Source organism: Aulonocara sp. 'chitande type north' Nkhata Bay, linkage group LG6 (assembly GCF_057382095.1).
Source record: "Aulonocara sp. 'chitande type north' Nkhata Bay isolate Kocher_YH1m ecotype deep benthic linkage group LG6, A_spYH_male_GT1.1, whole genome shotgun sequence".
NCBI classification, from domain to species: Eukaryota; Metazoa; Chordata; class Actinopteri; order Cichliformes; family Cichlidae; genus Aulonocara; species Aulonocara sp. 'chitande type north' Nkhata Bay.
The window spans coordinates 30,532,452-30,551,226 of record NC_141349.1 but is presented as its reverse complement, the minus strand read 5'-3'; the positions used below and the strand labels follow the sequence as shown (position 1 = coordinate 30,551,226).

Here is an 18,775-nt window from a genome sequence, read left to right as displayed (position 1 = left end):
AACATTGAAGAGTTGTGTGCTGATTGTCCTGATGCAGAGTTTAGCCCTGTTTCTGAATCTCTGCTGTGCAGGCATAAAATGACCCAGAAGGTCCACACTTATCAGAAACGTTTAACATTATTGAAATGCTTGAATTTTCCTTTAGGTCAAGAGAGATGCATAATACTAAATAATAATGTAGTTGAGCTCGTTGTCACATGTATAGTAAGTTTAGGAGCCGGGAAAGCCTGGTACCATTTAGTTCCTCGTTTAACTAATTATTGTTTTAATTGGCTGAAATTATCTTTCAGCCAATTAAAACATGCTGCTATGCTTTACTGTGGAATGTATTACTTTTTTTTTTCCCCCATTTTTATTTTATTTGGGCAGCACAGTGGTCCTGTGGGGTCCTGGGTTCTAGTCAGCCGGCTGTATTCCCTGTTCTCCCTGTAGATGTGTGGGTTCTCTGCAGGTACTCGAGCTTCCTCTCAGTCCAAAGACAGGAGTGATGTTTTGTTAATTAGTGACTCTGGCTGCAGGTGTGAGTGGCCTTCTCTCTGTGTTAGCCCAACAGTGGCGACCTGTCCAGGGTCTGGCCTCGCTATGACCCTGAAGTGGATAAGCAGTTAACAAACTAAATGGATGGATTGTGTTGATTAGTATTCTGATCAGTCAGCTCATCAGCTGATTGTTTCAGCTCTAATAATAGCAGTATTACCTGCTTACCTACACATGAGTCTGATATAAGTATATATTCCTGTTTTTCTCCATCCCCATTAGAGCAGGGCGATATGACCCAAAATATTTATCACGATATACATTTGAAAATTTGCGATAACGATATAACTGACGATATAATTGACACTAGACAAAATTCTTTACAACTCAACTTTATTAGTGCAAACAAAAAAACCATCAATGTATTTGCACTTAATGCACTTTAAAAAAGCTGCTTGTTTAAAGTTATATAAAAATTCAACAGTGCAAATGCAAATTCGTTGCTGACAGTTTAACCAAAAGGCATTTCCAGTGGCAATTGGCCGACATATCCTCAGCATAACCATGTATAATATCCACAAAACTTACAAAGAGGTTATACACACACAACACGGTAATATTATGTTGAAGCACAGTACGTATCACTCCGCGAGGCGCCTGCCTACGATAGCCGTAATGCTCCAACAATCCGGGTTCGTAGCTTAGCAAAGTCGCACTAAAACATTTGACAGATTTTCAAGCGCCGTGTACCACATAAATCGTTTCGAGGTCAGTAAACACAACCAGAATTCATACAAGGCACACGGGATTATAAGGGGCACTGTCAATTTTCAGAAAAATCAAAGGATTGATCTAAGTGTGCCGTATTTTCAAAAAAACACTGCAATAACGACGGCCCGCTAGCATGCTCTACCAAAAATAGTGCTTTGTTGTGTGTCTGACGGACGAAAGCCAAACCAGTTCCACACCACTGAAGTTGCAGCATTTTTACAAACCAATTCTGGTTCATCCGTTTCAGTTAACGATCAACTTTCGCTCTTCTCATTCTCATTTTATTCGATTTCTACTCTCTCCTCTACTTCCATCTGCGTCTGTCCAAACTCTGGTTTTTTGGTTCGCTGCCACTTCTCTTCCTGCCAGTAAAGCCATCTTTTCCACTCGCCTATAGTGAAAATAGGCCCTCCCACAGGTCACCTTTTTACAGCAGGGGTTTTCAAAGTTTTCATCACTGAGTGCCAGTTTGGGAGCCAGCACCTGATTGAGTGCTGCATAGGAATGTTAAACTCTGTTGCGAGGGTGGTGGTATTTAGTGCTGGTGTTTCTTCATTTCATTCAGTCACTTTTCTCGCTTGTATGTTTTTGGACACACGGTTTAGTTGTCTAGGAACAGAGGAGGTGGTTGTCTTGAAATTAGTTGCTCATCCTGTCCATGCCTATCGTTATCCAGGGTAACTCCCGCCTTTCATTAAGGCTGTAAAATTAAAAAATGAGGCTACAAGATGGCAGCGATCAAACTGAGGACCTAACAAATGCAAAGTGAATTTGCTTTAAGCCTGAAATTCACTTTTTTATTTTCACGCAGCTCATTGTTGTTGTTTAGAGCTTCTTCATTCAGGTGAACGACTTCATGAAAGTCCGATTTTTATCACAGCAGTGTACCGTTCAGAGTTCACCTCTCATAACGCTCGGTTAACATTTACATGAGCTGTACTATTTGTGTGTCTCTGTGAATTGTGTGTCATCTTTAGAGTTTAAAAGAAGGCAAATAGGCTTTTTTAGGTTTATTTGAAGATGTTTCACCTCTCAAGATGCTTCTTTGGGTCTAGAACTGATGGAAAGTCCCAGGTAATGAACCCCTTGTGGGGGCTGTGTTATCCTTGTTCCTTTCAAGGGTGGTTCAGTGTATTTCGTCCTAAAGGAGAATGAAAGAAGCACTCAAACACCTTCTTTTCATATTTAGAGAATCTGAAGAGCTACTTCTGGGTCACTTCCCCCATTTAGAGTCCTGTGTCTTCAGCAACGGTCCACGTCTTACAGTCTCACGTTGGTGCACTTTTGTGTTTCTGCCCTGACTGGACTCTTAACACCTAATGTAGCAATCTGAGGCATTAAAACCTCGCTCTTGCACATTTTGGTGATTTTGGACCCTGAACGTTTTCCCCCCTCAGCCGTAAAAGTCTGATGGGGTATTGTTTTGACCCTGCCGGGCACGCAAGCGACATGATCACATTCACAAACTTGTGAATGTGATCACAAAGTCACATTCACAATCACAGATCACAGAGTCGAGGTGTCACATTCACAAGTTTGTGAATGTGACACCTCGACTCTACTAAAAATCTCAAATAAGTTTGAGTCTCAGTGACCTTGACCTTAAGGTTAGAAGTCAAAGGTCAAGTTTTCTAAAAATCTTATGAATGTGAAAACTTCAGAACACAGTCACGTAGCATTTTGAAATTCATGCTGTAGGTGTCTCTACTAGGAGGCTAAAGGGTACTACTGGTCACCGCCAGTATTTTTGTAGATGAATTTTTGGTAACAGCAGGTGGTGTTTTTGTCCTCTCGGGTGTAGTGCGTGGTGTTTATGCACAAACTGAACAGCGCCTGCCTCCGTGGGATTCAAAGTTTTGTTTTTGTTTATTTTTGCAGTTTGTTCCATGTAAAGGCATCAACAGCCCAACAACAACTGAGTTAGCTAGCATTATACCATTTAGTCAAGCATAACTACTGGCACTATGGAGGTAACAAAAATACTTCTAATTGTGATTATTCTACTTTTAATGATTAAAAGTAGAGTAAACTTAACATTTAAGTACAGTAAAGCAGCGGTCCCCAACCCCGGGCCTCGGACCGGTACCGGTCCATGAGTCGTTTGGTACCGGGTCGCGAGAGTTGAGGCTCAGGTGTGAAATGTATGAGTTTCAGGGTTTTTATCGGTTTTCAGCGTTATTTTGTTATTGTTTTGATCATTAACTCGGTTTTCCTGGGTCTTTTCACGTGTGTTATGAATAAATCTTCTTTTTTTCAGTACCGGTACTAGTTTTATTTTGTTGTATTTCTCCGTGACACATTAAAGGCCGGTTCATGAAAATATTGTCGGGCATAAACGTCCGTGGTGCAAAAAAGGTTGGAGACCGCTGCAGTAAAGCGTTTTACCGTATCTGTCAAATAAGAAATTAAAGGAATTTCCCAAGTTTGGGATAAATGAATCGTATCTTAAAGGAAGCGGTATACATATGAAAAGCACAAATACAGGGAGTGCAGAATTATTAGGCAAGTTGTATTTCTGAGGAATGATTTTATTATTGAACAACAACCATGTTCTCAATGAACCCAAAAAACTCATTAATATCAAAGCTGAATGTTTTTGGAAGTAGTTTTTAGTTTGTTTTTAGTTTTAGCTATTTTAGGGGGATATCTGTGTGTGCAGGTGACTATTACTGTGCATAATTATTAGGCAACTTAACAAAAAACAAATATATACCCATTTCAATTATTTATTTTTACCAGTGAAACCAATATAACGTCTCCACATTCACAAATATACATTTCTGACATTCAAAAACAAAAAAAAAACAAATCAGCGACCAATATAGCCACCTTTCTTTGCAAGGACACTCAAAAGCCTGCCATCCATGGATTCTGTCAGTGTTTTGATCTGTTCACCATCAACATTGCGTGCAGCAGCAACCACAGCCTCCCAGACACTGTTCAGAGAGGTGTACCGTTTTCCCTCCTTGTAAATCTCACATTTGATGATGGACCACAGGTTCTCAATGGGGTTCAGATCAGGTGAACAAGGAGGCCATGTCATTAGTTTTTCTTCTTTTATACCCTTTCTTGCCAGCCACGCTGTGGAGTACTTGGATGTGTGTGATGGAGCATTGTCCTGCATGAAAATCATGTTTTTCTTGAAGGATGCAGACTTCTTCCTGTACCACTGCTTGAAGAAGGTGTCTTCCAGAAACTGGCAGTAGGACTGGGAGTTGAGCTTGACTCCATCCTCAACCCGAAAAGGCCCCACAAGCTCATCTTTGATGATACCAGCCCAAACCAGTACTCCACCTCCACCTTGCTGGCGTCTGAGTCGGACTGGAGCTCTCTGCCCTTTACCAATCCAGCCACGGGCCCATCCATCTGGCCCATCAAGACTCACTCTCATTTCATCAGTCCATAAAACCTTAGAAAAACCAGTCTTGAGATATTTCTTGGCCCAGTCTTGACGTTTCAGCTTGTGTGTCTTGTTCAGTGGTGGTCGTCTTTCAGCCTTTCTTACCTTGGCCATGTCTCTGAGTATTGCACACCTTGTGCTTTTGGGCACTCCAGTGATGTTGCAGCTCTGAAATATGGCCAAACTGGTGGCAAGTGGCATCTTGGCAGCTGCACGCTTGACTTTTCTCAGTTCATGGGCAGTTATTTTGCGCCTTGGTTTTTCCACACGCTTCTTGCGACCCTGTTGACTATTTTGAATGAAACGCTTGATTGTTCGATGATCACGCTTCAGAAGCTTTGCAATTTTGAGACTGCTGCATCCCTCTGCAAGATATCTCACTATTTTTGACTTTTCTGAGCCTGTCAAGCCCTTCTTTTGACCCATTTTGCCAAAGGAAAGGACGTTGCCTAATAATTATGCACACCTGATATAGGGTGTTGATGTCATTAGACCACACCCCTTCTCATTACAGAGATGCACATCACCTAATATGCTTAATTGGTAGTAGGCTTTCGAGCTACACAGCTTGGAGTAAGACAACATGCATGAAGAGGATGATGTGGACAAAATACTCATTTGCCTAATAATTCTGCACTCCCTGTATGACCTTGAACTAAACTAGCTGTTCACTGGTGTTTCATCTGTTTCATGTATGAACCCATGAAGTCCTGCATGCTGTGGTTTAAAGGTGAAGGAAATGCACAGCAAGGATGTGAGCCGGAGTTGTTTTTGGTGTTTGTTTGTTTTTTTGGGTTTTTTTTTTTTTTTTTTTTTAAAGGAGAAACCAAGATATCCATATAAGTGAAATAAAATCCACAGTAAAGGGCAGGGTCTATTCCTTTATCAAGGAGAAAAACTGCGATGTACAGTTGAAATGAAGACATCATTAAGACATCTCAGGGGTTAAATACGCAGCAAAACTTCTTTACATGGGCAGAAAGGGCAGTCTTCAGTAGTCCAGGCCACTTCAGCTCATGTTGCCCATGATGTCAAATTAATTTGACATCCTTTATGTAGTTTGTGTACATGATCTAGTCATATTTGGAGATCAGGCCAGCAGTTAATGGATTTTTAAAAACGTTTTAAAACGTATCCTCTCTAAAGAAAAACCCATGTGTGAACAGAGAAGGTGTATATCTATCATGGAAACTGAATTTGGACGCGGGCTGTAAATCAGTCTGATAACGGGGAGCTCACACTCCTGGTAGAACATGAGGAGTGCGTTTTATGCCGTTTACCTGCTGATCGTTTTTTAATGTTGTTCTCTAAGCATTAATTATAAACCATCTGTGTGTTGGCATCCAAAAAGCATTGAAACTCTCTATAGCTGCTGCTCAGCCATTGTTCATTACAGCAGGCATGTTTTTGTTTAGTTTTTTAATTAATTTACTGCAGGCCTGTTTTCAGTCTGGATTCCTGCGCACAGGCATGGCGTGACACAGCAGAATTCAGTTCACAGGAACAATGTTTCCCTCTGAGAGTTGATCCGATGCCAAGTTTAGTCCAACAGCTTCTATTTTCTGCCCTCTCCGATCGCTGCAAGCTGTGACTTTGTCCGCCCCTCAGACTATCCACAAACCATTTCAGTTTTACTGGATCTGTATTCTTTTATTTCAGTGTTTTGATTAGCAATTGAAAGTGAAATTGTGTTTGCTGACTCGTCCGGTGCTGAATAAACACTCCTGCTGGCCGGCTCAGTGAAATGCGTCTCTTTGTTTGGACAGCAGAGTCGTTTATCTGCTCTCAGAGGGCGTTGCAGCTCTGCTGAGTGGTCGTGTGGGTGAGGACGGGATGCCCGTGTGACAAATTGCATAAGTAGCGCTCTTATGGTCCGAGTGCGAATAGATTTCATTGCTGGTTAATTTCCAGCTCTGTGTCCAGGCTCCATTAGAGTTATTGATGTGCAGCGTTCTCCTCTGCTGTAAGGGTTATTATAAGAAGATGATGATCCAATTTCAGTGTCACACACTCAGCAGCTTCTGTGAGCATTGAGATGTCTTAACCATGAAGTCACTCAGCTGCGTTAGCCACCATTTTCTCAAACCGTTTGCTCTTTCTCTTGCAGTTAAAACTTGAAGATCGATCGATCGTCATCAGAGACTTCGTGCGAAGAAACAACTCTAATGTGAGTGCGGCCCTCCGCCTGTTTGGAACTCTTTCACCTTCTCTCTGTCTGCGCCGCTCTCTCGTTTTCCCTCTGACAGTCACGTCACTGTTCATCACTCTGTTTCATTTGCTGCATCAGGCATGACCCGAATATTACTGCAGGTCTGCTCGTGTAGAGGACTGAAAGGAGACTCTTACCTCGTGTAACACGCAGTCTGAATACAAATGAAACATTAAGCTCTGAGGTTTTCTTCACAGTGCGAGGTCTTGTGCATGCAAAAAACTCCTAAAAGGTCTGAGGTGCTAACAGGCTGATGTGCGTCTCTGTTGTGTTTCAGGATAACCAGTGTGGCTCCGTGACCAACATGAACATCGAGTGTGCAGTGAAATTAGTTGGAACCAACTGCGTTCTGTATCCAGTCAACAGCAAAGACCTGCAGCACATCTGGGTAAGAAGATGAGCCGAAAGACCAAATTTACTAAGATTCAGTTCAGCGTGAGAACCTCTGCCCTGCTTTGCTTTAAGCTAAATTAGTTTCTCTGCTTTGCTTTCTTTTAACGTTTGTGGATGTTTGACGTGAGGAGAATTCAACTTAAGCACTCAGTGACACATTCTTGCCTTAAACAGTCCTATATAAATAATCTATACTTTACTCAAGTTAACTGCTTTTCTTACTGCAAGCAAAGGCTTCTAATAACAGGGAAGGTGGTCCTGGTCAGAACAACTTTCCTAAATTGACCTCTAGAGACTCTGTAGCTTCATATGGGGACATTGCATTTTGGCTTTTCTGCACTTTATACTTGCCTCTGCTGTGTTAGGCTCTTAAGCAAGCCTATAACAAACTAAAAATAATTACTTTCAGAAACGATACTTACCAGGTTTGACTAATCCCAGTTAGCTGGGAGAAATTAAAAAGAGCAAGAGCTCGAGTCTCAGGAAGTAGAAATCGGACTGAATTTATTTACAACAGTGAAAGTGGAAATGCTGAGACCAGTGAAATAAAAGTCCTGTTTGAGACCTCTCGCGTGATGTTTACACACCTTTGAATTATGTAACACATAAAGATATAAAGCATGCACGACCACCTTAAATGTGTTTTACATCAGCCGCATTTGAGGAGTAAGAAAAAAGCTCTTTTTCACACTAACCGGTATGTGTGTGTTGTTATTATTATTATTATTATTATTATTATTATTATTATTAAAAGCATTTTATGCACCTACAAATCTTTTTATAATAAAAATGCAGGAAGTGTGTTTAGTTTTAGTCTTCAGTCAGATTCATCCACACGTCCGACCTGATGGAAACAGTGGTGCAAAAGTTTGACATTTGACCTTCTTAGAGTGGAGTATCTCTCCAGTATCTCTGCTGTTCTAAGCATCTTCCTAATAGGACCTGTAACGTATTAATAAGAAAACACACACATGAATAGAAACGGCATTAAAAGGAAACATTTTTAAACAGGCCGACAGGAGCAAACCAGCTCTGGAAACAAACTGATGTTAAACTGAATGGAAAACGCAAAGCTGGAACTCACAGTGTGAGTCTGGCTCATAGCTGCTAACTAGCCTTTGCTCTCACACACAGATGCTTTCACAGCACTGCATGGGTTTAGTCTTTATTTCCTTTTCTGAGATCAAATGCGGTGCACAGCACTCCTGTAGCTGTTTTACCGACTGTTGGATTCGTCTACAAACCTTACAGCTGATTTCAGTAACATAATCACTGCTGTCCTGTCAGCTGCACTTCACAGGGACAGCAGAGAGTCACTCACTTCCCACAACAAGTGCTAACGAGGCGATCTTCTTAAAAAGGTCACCGTCCGCGCACGTTTGTTGTGCACATTGCAGAAATTTAAGCACTGAAGTGCAGAAATAAATTCTAATACTTTGACATTTAAATCAGATTTCGTTACCTCAAACTGTGCCTTTGATGGGGTGACCATACATTTAACTCTGATTGGTCCAAATATACAGTGTTTTTCAAGCTTATAAGACCACTAACCAATGTAAGGTTTATGCCACAGCTGCCCAGAGGTTTTCATTGATTTAAAAGAATGTTTTTCTTGTTTTTATGAGTAATTGTTGAGTAAATTAAACCCTATCTTAAGGAAATTTAAAGGGATTGAAAGCACATTTTAAAAGTGATTTTTCCTTTATTGAAAGGCCAGAACATCTTTGGTGGAAGACAAATGTTTGTATGTGCAGGAAAACCCAGATGAATATCAACAAATGTGGATGGAAACTACTCTAAAGATCATTTCTGGCATCAGTCATTAAGAGGATTAAATGCACCTTTTGTTACGTTTGAGTAAACGATGGACACAAAATGATGTAATTGGATGTTGTTATCCAAAGTTGTCCTCATATTGTTGGATTTTAGATACATTTACTATATTCAGTTTCTCTTAAGCAGTCAGGTTACACCGAGGAGCAGAATGTAGTCGAGTCGAGAAGAAAAAGCCCTTCATAAGTTAATTCTCTGACACAGTGTGAAGCTGATGTGCTCCTGCTGTTGTTGCTTTCAGTCTTTCATGTACGGCGACTACATCGCCTACGACTTCTGGCTGGGGAAAGTGTACGACCTGACCAATCACATCATCCTCAAGCTGTCCAATGGAGCCAGGTAAAGCGTGCGTGCGTGCGTGTGCAGGCAGTGTGTACTGTGACCATGTGACGGTCTGTTGGATCGCGTGAACGTACGTCGATCGGTGCCACATCCAGTGAATGTCTCGTCTCGCTCCCTCCAGGTGCTCCATGAGCGTGGAAGACGGTGCCAAGCTTTATGATGTCTGTCCACACGTCAGTGATTCGGTACGTAGCCACCGGCTCTGATCTGTCACTTCAGGTACATTCGCTTTGTTCGTGTGTTGTCCCGGCTGCTGCTCAGAGGTCATAGCCCCCACAGAGGCTGAAATTTAAGTGACAGCTGTCTGTTCACCATTTTTTTTTTTTTTTTTTTTTGTGTGTGAAATTGTTAAAATTAAGTTTGAACATGCTCTGATAATGCTGTCCCTCTCCACTCGTGCTGCTCCCGTCTTTGTATTTTATTTCTTCTGGTGCTCGCTGTTATTTGAGGATCAGTCCTCAGCTTCAGGTGTCCAGGAGCCTGTACTATGGAGCAGAATTTTAGGCTTAGTAGATAACTTCAGATTTAATCCCGGGCTTACCCTGACACGAAGGTGCCGCAGGTCCAAACCGCTCTGTGGAGGGTTATGTTTGAGATAAAAGAAGCACACATAAAAGCAGCACATACAGTGGGGCAAAAAAGTATTTAGTCAGCCACCGATTGTGCAAGTTCCCCCACTTAAAATGATGACAGAGGTCAGTAATTTGCACCAGAGGTACACTTCAACTGTGAGAGACAGAATGTGAAAACAAAATCCATGAATCCACATGGTAGGATTTGTAAAGAATTTATTCGTAAATTAGGGTGGAAAATAAGTATTTGGTCACCTCAAACAAGGAAAATCTCTGGCTCTCACAGACCTGTAACGTCTTTTGTAAGAAGCTTTTCTGTCCCCCACTCGTTACCTGTATGAATGGCACCTGTTTGAACTCATCATCTGTATAAAAGACACTTGTCCACAGCCTCAAACAGTCAGACTCCAAACTCCGCCATGGCCAAGACCAAAGAGCTTTCGAAGGACACCAGGAAAAGTATTGTAGACCTGCACCAGACTGGGAAGAGTGAATCTACAATAGGCAAGCAGCTTGGTGTGAAAAAATCAACTGTGGGAGCAATCATCAGAAAATGGAAGACATACAAGACCACTGATAATCTCCCTCGATCTGGGGCTCCACGCAAGATCTCATCCCGTGGGGTCAAAATGATCATGAGAACGGTGAGCAAAGATCCCAGAACCACACGGGGGGACCTGGTGAATGACCTGCAGAGAGCTGGGACCAAAGTAACAAAGGTCACCATCAGTAACACACTACAACAGCAGGGAATCAAATCCCGCAGTGCCAGACGTGTTCCGCTGCTGAAGCCAGTGCATGTCCAGGCCCGTCTGAAGTTTGCCAGAGAGCACATGGATGATACAGCAGAGGATTGGGAGAATGTCATGTGGTCAGATGAAACCAAAGTAGAACTTTTTGGTATAAACTCAACTCGTCGTGTTTGGAGGAAGAAGAATACTGAGTTGCATCCCAAGAACACCATACCTACTGTGAAGCATGGAGGTGGAAACATCATGCTATGGGGCTGTTTTTCTGCCAAGGGGACAGGACGACTGATCCGTGTTAAAGACAGAATGAATGGGGCCATGTATCGTGAGATTTTGAGCCAAAACCTCCTTCCATCAGTGAGAACTTTGAAGATGAAACGAGGCTGGGTCTTCCAACATGACAATGATCCAAAACACACCGCCCGGGCAACAAAGGAGTGGCTCCGTAAGAAGCATTTGAAAGTCCTGGAGTGGCCTAGCCAGTCTCCAGACCTCAACCCCATAGAAAATCTGTGGCGGGAGTTGAAAGTCCGTGTTGCTCGGCGACAGCCCCAAAACATCACTGCTCTCGAGAAGATCTGCATGGAGGAATGGGCCAAAATACCAGCTACTGTGTGTGCAAACCTGGGAAAGACCTATAGTAAACGTTTGACCTCTGTTATTGCCAACAATGGTTATGTTACAAAGTATTGAGTTGTATTTTTGTTATTGACCAAATACTTATTTTCCACCCTGATTTACGAATAAATTATTTACAAATCCTACCATGTGGATTCATGGATTTTTTTTTTCACATTCTGTCTCTCACAGTTGAAGTGTACCTCTGGTGCAAATTACTGACCTCTGTCATCATTTTAGGTGGGGGAACTTGCACAATCGGTGGCTGACTAAATACTTTTTTGCCCCACTGTACTAATGCTGGCATTTCCAGGAAAGATGATGAGGATGAGAGGGTCTGCGCTTTCAGAGGCCCAAAGTTTTAGTCTTTCCCTGATGAGCATCATTATGAAGTATAGATCATTCATCCCATTGCTGACTTTTTTTCTTTCCTCACGGTTTTGTGCAGCTTCAAGAAAAACAAATTAAAAATGTACTTGGCATTGTGTGTTTAATAAAAGTTACATTGATGAAGCTTCATACATGTACTTGTATCTTTGTTATGTTGCGCTCTCACTTCTTGGTTTTGTGACGTTCTTGTTGTTTTTGGGATCCAGGGTCTGTTCTTTGACGAGGCGTACGGCTTTTACCCGGGACAGGTCCTGATTGGTCCCGCCAAAGTTTTCTCCAATGTCCAGTGGCTGTCAGGGGTCAAACCTGTGCTCAGCAGGAAGTGCAAGTTCAGGGTGGTGGTAGAAGAGGTACGCAATCTTTTCTTTTATGCAGCAGCCACATTATGTGAGATGGAAAGCAACTCGTTTAGGGTTCGTTGGTTATTATATAAGTTTGTTATGCCTTGAAACTTTTCTCCTTTGAATAATAAGCGACTGAATTTAAATTAAAATCTTTGGATGAACATTTTGAATTCTTCCCTTCTGTATAAAATAAGAAAATGCTCTTTGATTTTAATCACACCAACAGCTGTTGGACCACCTGGGGCCCTTTCTAAAAAAAATGGGAAGAAACAGTAAAACCATTAAGTGAATTATTTATCTTAATTTAAGCCTTTTGGGGATTTTTTTGTAATTAAAATGTTTATTTACTTTTACAGCGAAAGCTAGCGATCACTCGAGAGATGAATTCAGGCAGATGGAACAATATTCTTTTAATTAACACGTTCAGTTGTTTTTAATGAATTGGAGTCTATGTGTAAATGTACTTCTTCATGAATGTAAACACTCACTTGGATGTCATCTTGCTTCCTTCAGGTGAAGGTGGTGGAGCTGAAAGTGACGTGGATCACCAAGAGCTACTCGCCCAAAGGTTCTGACAGCGTTTATCCGCCTGCCTCCACCATCACACAGGAAAACCTCTGCAGGTCAGTGCAGTGACTCATCCACACGTGCCCACTGCAGCTACGTCTGCCTCCGTACACAAGCTGCTCTTGTTACCGTTGCTTATTGGGTGCAGTTTGCATCGTGTATTGATATCGTTTAGATTTTAAGTTAAAGTCATTCTCCCGTTTGGATTTAGGGTGAGGCGTCTGGGCTACTACGACCACACCCAGAGGCAGCTGGGAGAGAGGGCCCTCTACGTATTCCCGGCCAAAGGTGATGCCACACGCATCACCTGTGATGGACCTGAGGGCGCCCCTGTTTTGCCTGAAGACCCTGTTGCCAGAAAGGTGTGGATAAACTTGCACTGGTCTTTTCATGTGTTCTTAATTGGTTGTTTCCTTCTGTAAAGAGCTATTTTTTTCCCCAGAGAAGCACATTAGCACCTTAAACCAGCTGCTTTACACAAGAGCGGGGACGATCTCTGATGCTGGTGTATTTTCAGAGTGTTGCTCTCGAATGTTTGTTAACACTCAGTGTTAGAAGGACTGATAGCACCTAAAAACACTCTTTGATCATCTTCAAGCCTTTGCTCTATCTCACTGCTTGTGTGTGTGTGTGTGTGTGTGTGTGTGTGTGTGTGCGTGTGCGCAGTTGAAAAGGATGTTCAAGAAGGATTCTGGGAAGAAGACAGAGAACGCCGAATTACAAGGTGCCAAAACATCCAGAAGATCATAAAACACACACCCAGTAATACAGCATGTATCAAAAAGAGATCAGATTCAGAGAACTTTAAGAGGTGGAAGGATTCAGTCCCTTTTAATTTAAAAAAACATTTTTTTAAGGAGAATATTCTTGAGTCTATAATCTCTCCACCTCCTTATATTGTTTATTTCCAGTGGCTCTTATATACAATTCTAGCGTATATAAATAACCAGGTTTTGTACTATAGAGCCTCACCTGGTTTACAGAACCATAACTTCTTTGTTGCTAATTAAATTCTTTCTCAAATAGAATTTTGATGATTTTTCCTTTTGACTGGATGAATGTAAATAATCCTTTTTTAAATTTATTTCTTTTTTTACTTTGTTTCTCCCTGTAGGCGAGCACAGATCTGAACAGACCGACTCGAATCATCCCAACAACAACAACGGTCCCGCGGTTCCCGTTCAGAACGCTCCGGACTCGCAGAACGACGCCTCGGCTGAACACGGCGAGCAGGACGCTGATGACGAGGCTGCAGAGGAAACCGACGACACCAGGTCAGGGTCCTAGTTATTACCCTTTACAAAAACATTTATGCTGTCTAATTTATCTATAAGCAATTCTAAAATGCTCTAATATAATTTATTATAGCTTTGAGTCATTTTTATTCAAATTTAAGAAATTAAAAACTTGACACAATCCTTGTCAGTTTCCTTTAATAATAAGAAAAGTATCATTTATAATGTAAGGCATGTTTGAATGAATTCTGTGTTATGGTTTGGTAGAATCTCAACGATGTCTTTTTTTTTTTTTTTCATCTTTTATTTCTGTGCTTTTAAAACAAACATCTATACAAACCGCTTCTTTGTAGATGTAAATCATTTTAAAATTCATAGTTAATTCGTGTGATATTTAATTTTTTTTTGAAAACATAAGTGAGGGCTTACCATTTTGGTCTAAAACTAAATGGAGGAGAATTAGGTTGACAGTAGGAAACGCTTTTAATATATATTTGTGATGATCCTCGTGAGTGGTTCAGTTAGATTACAGAGGTTACAGAGGGGGTTTTTTTGCATTAGGAAATAAAAAGTCAGCTTTCTGTTATGTCAGAGTTGCTGCTAATTATTCTGCTTATTGTAATTAATCAGCTGAGATGCCCGGCAGATGTTTAGGTTCAGTGTACATCATTAATACAGCTGAGCTGCTTGTTAATTAAAATCAGTCGTGTGTGTGTGTGTGTGTGTTTACATATCTTTGTGGGGACCAAAAATTGTAAGTTTACTATGCTTGTGGGACCAACAGCCCTTATGGGGACAAAATCCAGGTCCCACGAGTTTGAAGGCATTTTGAGACTCAAAATGTGGTTTCAGTGTCAGGGTTGCAATAAGGTTATGGGTAGGTTTAGGCTAAGTGGCTAGAAAAAGCATTATGTCAATTATGTCCCCACAAAGATATGAAAACACAGCGTAAGTGTGAGATTCTGGGGAAAGTGAGATATCGGACAGCTCTACACATTTTAACTCGGTATTATATTAAACTGAAAGGGATGTAAATGTGTTTTGTTGGAAACCAGAGAGACTAAAGCCTGGTTTAGAGAAAGTAACAGTTCAGCTGAATCATCGTGTCTCGAACCAAAGACGGTCCCAGGACATGCATGTTGGGTTAATTGGTGACTCTAAATTGGTCATGGACATGAAGACTAAATGCTTAGAGTGCACAAAATAAAGTGCTGTATGCGCGTGTGAGTAAACAGTCCAAAGTGGAAATTTGAGCGGGAAAAACTGCTCTAAATGTGACTTCAACATCACGTGGAGCTTAAAAGCTTCATAAATGTGGGATTTATTGCAGATCTGTTGCACAGTTGTGTCTAAAATGTTTCCTGTATGTGTTGAGCGCATAAATTTATTGTTCAACACTGGACCCACTTTGTTTCTCATCATTTTATTACAGTTCAGACCAAAGACATCACTCAGTAAACCTAATACTGCACAGCCTGACTGAGGGGAAAAATGAGTTTTTGCATGCTTAATACACAGAAAATTGCATTTGCATAAAGAACTTGTTTCCCTCGCTGCAGCTCTTTAACGTCATCAGCGAGCTCCACAGCCTCCTCTCAGAGCGGCGGTCTGGGAACCAACCGCAAGAAGAGCATCCCGCTCTCCATCCGCAACCTGAAGAGGAAGCACAAGAAGAAGAGGACAAAGTTCTCCCGCGAATTCAAGCCCGGAGACCGGTGGGTTAAAATCACAAACGCCGGCACACGAGAGTAAATTCCATCTAGTTTCTTCTGTTTGTCACCAGAGTTAGCAGTCCACTGTTTATGTTTTTAGAGTTGTCTGTAAGAGACGTGGGAATGACACCTGTTCCTGTTAAATTTGCAGCTGCTTTCTCGGAAAGACCTGCCATCTCTCGCTTTGACTGCATGTCTGTCCATCCAGCTCTCATTTGTCTAAGGGTTTGCGACTCGATTCGTCAAGTCTTTCAGTAATGGTGTCATTTCCTCAACCACACAGACACACTCATACTCGGCTCACACGCTGCATTTGAGGTTAAGTGTAAGAGTGTTCCACTTTTGTACTGCACACTGTTATCACAATGGATGCAGCAGGACCAGACGGATGGCAGTGAAGCAGGATAAAAGTCATCTGAGGAAAACTGAGAAATCGGAGAGAAGATTGAGGTCTCTGCTGTCTTTTTCTTCTTTTTTTTTTTTTTTTTTTTTTTGCAGAGTGGCAGTGGAAGTCGTATCCACGAATACCACGGCTGATGTGATGTGGAAGGACGGCCGGGTGGAGAAGGGGATCCGATCGAACGACCTCTACCCCATCCAGCACCTGGACAGCCACGAGTTTTGCCCCGGCGACTTTGTAGTAGATAAACGACGTAAGGAAAAGCTTTTATCTCAGATTTGATCTCAGATTGGTGGGTATTTTTGTGTATGGGCCTCTCTGCCACTTAGTACCTGCAGTATGTAGGTCATTTTCTGTAACTGTGCCAAAGCGTCTCTGTAAAATGGACTGAATACACCGGGATTTACATCACAATGGTGATGTTACAGTCATGTACGGTAGTGCCATTCGGCAAATGAAAATGTTTTTATGTAGAATCCATAGAGGTTAACTTCACATCATAATATTCTTTAAAACGGGAATCCAAAAAGTACAGATATTTGTGTTTTACAGAGTTTACTTTGATCTCTAAGCTATGCATGTGTGCTCACCTCAGCCCAAGCGCTGCAGGACCCCGGGGTGTACGGCATGATCCAGTCTGGCGATCACAAAGGCAGAACGTGTGTGGTGAAATGGATCAAACTGAACTCCACCAGTGACGACGTGGAGGTCAGTCAGGAGGAAAAACAGCGATTGTGATTTAAAGCTTGTGAAAATCACAAGCTTTAATGTTTGAATGTTTGTGGGCGACAGAGGTACGAGGAGAAACAGGCCATAAACGTTTGTTTCTGTGTTGTTTAGGTCATCGGTTTGGAGGAGGATGTCAGTGTCTACGACATCGCTGATCATCCGGACTTTCACTTCCGCACGACCGACATCGTCATCAGAATATGGAACTCGGAAAACGGACAGAACGACTGTGAAAATGAGGTAAAGTGATGCGACCGACCGCCCAACACACGAAACACTCAGTTTTGTTTTGTTTTTTTGTTTTTTTTAAGAGTCATGAAAATGACGCGTGTCTTTCTCCTGGACTGTAAAGGTTATGAGAACTCAAATCCAGACAAATCAAGTCCACATGTTAAGCCCACCTTCTTTGTAAGTTGAGGGCCTTCAGGGCTTCATTCATCAAGTTGTTATACAGAAAAATCGTAACGGCTGATTCTGAGGAGGTCAGGTGGAAATTTCTTTTCAGATTTGGGTGATTTTTACATGGAGTGAACCTCTACTGATTCCCAGCCTCGAAACAGTTTGCTTCTTTTGCACCTCTCCGTGGGGAAAAGTCAATATCAAATCCTAAAAAGGCTTTTTAGGCAGTACTTCACACACTAGCTGCTGCACTTTTGTCCCTCTTAGTCTTCATATTGTATTGTTGCTGATAATCGTCCCTATATTTGCCTCCTTTCAGACGTCAGTCGGTCAGGTGTACAGGGTGGATGTAAGCAGCAAAGTAGAGGTGGTGTGGGCAGACAATTCGAGGACCATTGTCCTGCCACAGGTAAGCAATTGAAGCTCATTGTGATGTCTGCGTAATCGCAGGTGAAACGTTTGTTTCTGACCCCCGATCGCTCTTGCAGCACCTCTACAACGTGGAATCGGAGATCGAGGAGACGGACTACGACTCGGTGGAAGAAACGAGCAGCGTTCTGTCAACCGAGGAGTGGGAGGACGAGAGCGACAGCTGGGAGACAGACAACGGTCTGACCCCAGAGGACGACAGCCACGTGAACAACGCGGATGCCACGGATACTGCAACGCCGACCCCGACGCCCACTGGCTCCACGACATTCATCATCCCACCGCAGGAGGGCAGCAAAGCCGGGGTTACCAGCCCCACCAAAGGAGTCTCAGGAGAGGAGGGCGAAGCGTCTATGGCGAGTCCTGCTTCTGGTGGAGGTAGGAACTCATTGGAAGAAGTTTCATCCACACAAAAAAAATATTAGTCTGGTCTTACGAGCTTATTTCAGACAGCTGTCATCAACAGCTGCAGAAAAAAGCTGCTGGTTGCAGCTGGATGGAGCTGTAACCAGTCAGCCATTAAATGGACCATGTGACGAACCACAGAGAAACAAGAAACCAACGGATGTTGGTTTATGAGCTCTCAGATACATCTGCCATCAAACTTTGTAGTGCAGTTCATGTCTTTAGGCAAGTATTATGTATTCCAGTCACACGCTGCTCTAAAATTCTGCAAAACATCTCAGTATTTATCTTGATGGCATTTTCCTATATTATATTTCTCGCCTCTAGTTGTAGTTCACTATGACTCATCCACCGTCCTGCTGCCTTAAATACTTGTTAGATCAGCATGTTTGTTTATTAATCTGAAAATAACCCTCAACATGTTCAAATTTTCTTCTTTTTTGAATACTGGATGCTAAAAACTATGATACCTGGCTGTTTAAAAAAAAAAAGAAATTAACCTATAAACTGAAGACTCGTGGATGTTTTTCATGCAAAGAGTGAAGATATTAAAAAATATATAATGTGACGTCGTTTCTGGTATTTTGGTGGAATTTGTTGACCACATTTTATGGATTTATTTGCATTTATTTTGACTAGTTTGTGTATATAAAACAGTATATTTAAACCCCTTATAAAAAAATAAAAATAAGTCAAATGGAGCAAAAACAATAAAAAAAATTTGATGCAGTCAATAATCAAAATCACACGGTGCTTTCGCATCAAAGAAACAGTTTCTGTCTTTTGCTGTAAACTGCTTTT

General features: G+C 41.9%; 1 protein-coding gene across 1 annotated transcript in view; it reads left to right on the top strand.

Annotated features, from left to right (window-relative positions):
* Positions 1-18,775, top strand: part of ube2o (ubiquitin-conjugating enzyme E2O) — a 52,088-nt gene that overhangs the window by 19,962 nt on the left and 13,351 nt on the right. The window contains exons 2-16 of the mRNA XM_086296249.1: positions 6,756-6,815; positions 7,135-7,245; positions 9,325-9,422; positions 9,547-9,610; positions 11,961-12,104; positions 12,612-12,721; positions 12,877-13,027; positions 13,332-13,389; positions 13,780-13,939; positions 15,460-15,615; positions 16,111-16,265; positions 16,608-16,720; positions 16,853-16,981; positions 17,460-17,549; positions 17,629-17,947. Of these exons, the coding sequence (XP_086152375.1) occupies positions 6,756-6,815; positions 7,135-7,245; positions 9,325-9,422; positions 9,547-9,610; positions 11,961-12,104; positions 12,612-12,721; positions 12,877-13,027; positions 13,332-13,389; positions 13,780-13,939; positions 15,460-15,615; positions 16,111-16,265; positions 16,608-16,720; positions 16,853-16,981; positions 17,460-17,549; positions 17,629-17,947 (1,918 nt within the window). The remainder of the gene's footprint in view (positions 1-6,755; positions 6,816-7,134; positions 7,246-9,324; positions 9,423-9,546; positions 9,611-11,960; positions 12,105-12,611; positions 12,722-12,876; positions 13,028-13,331; positions 13,390-13,779; positions 13,940-15,459; positions 15,616-16,110; positions 16,266-16,607; positions 16,721-16,852; positions 16,982-17,459; positions 17,550-17,628; positions 17,948-18,775) is intronic.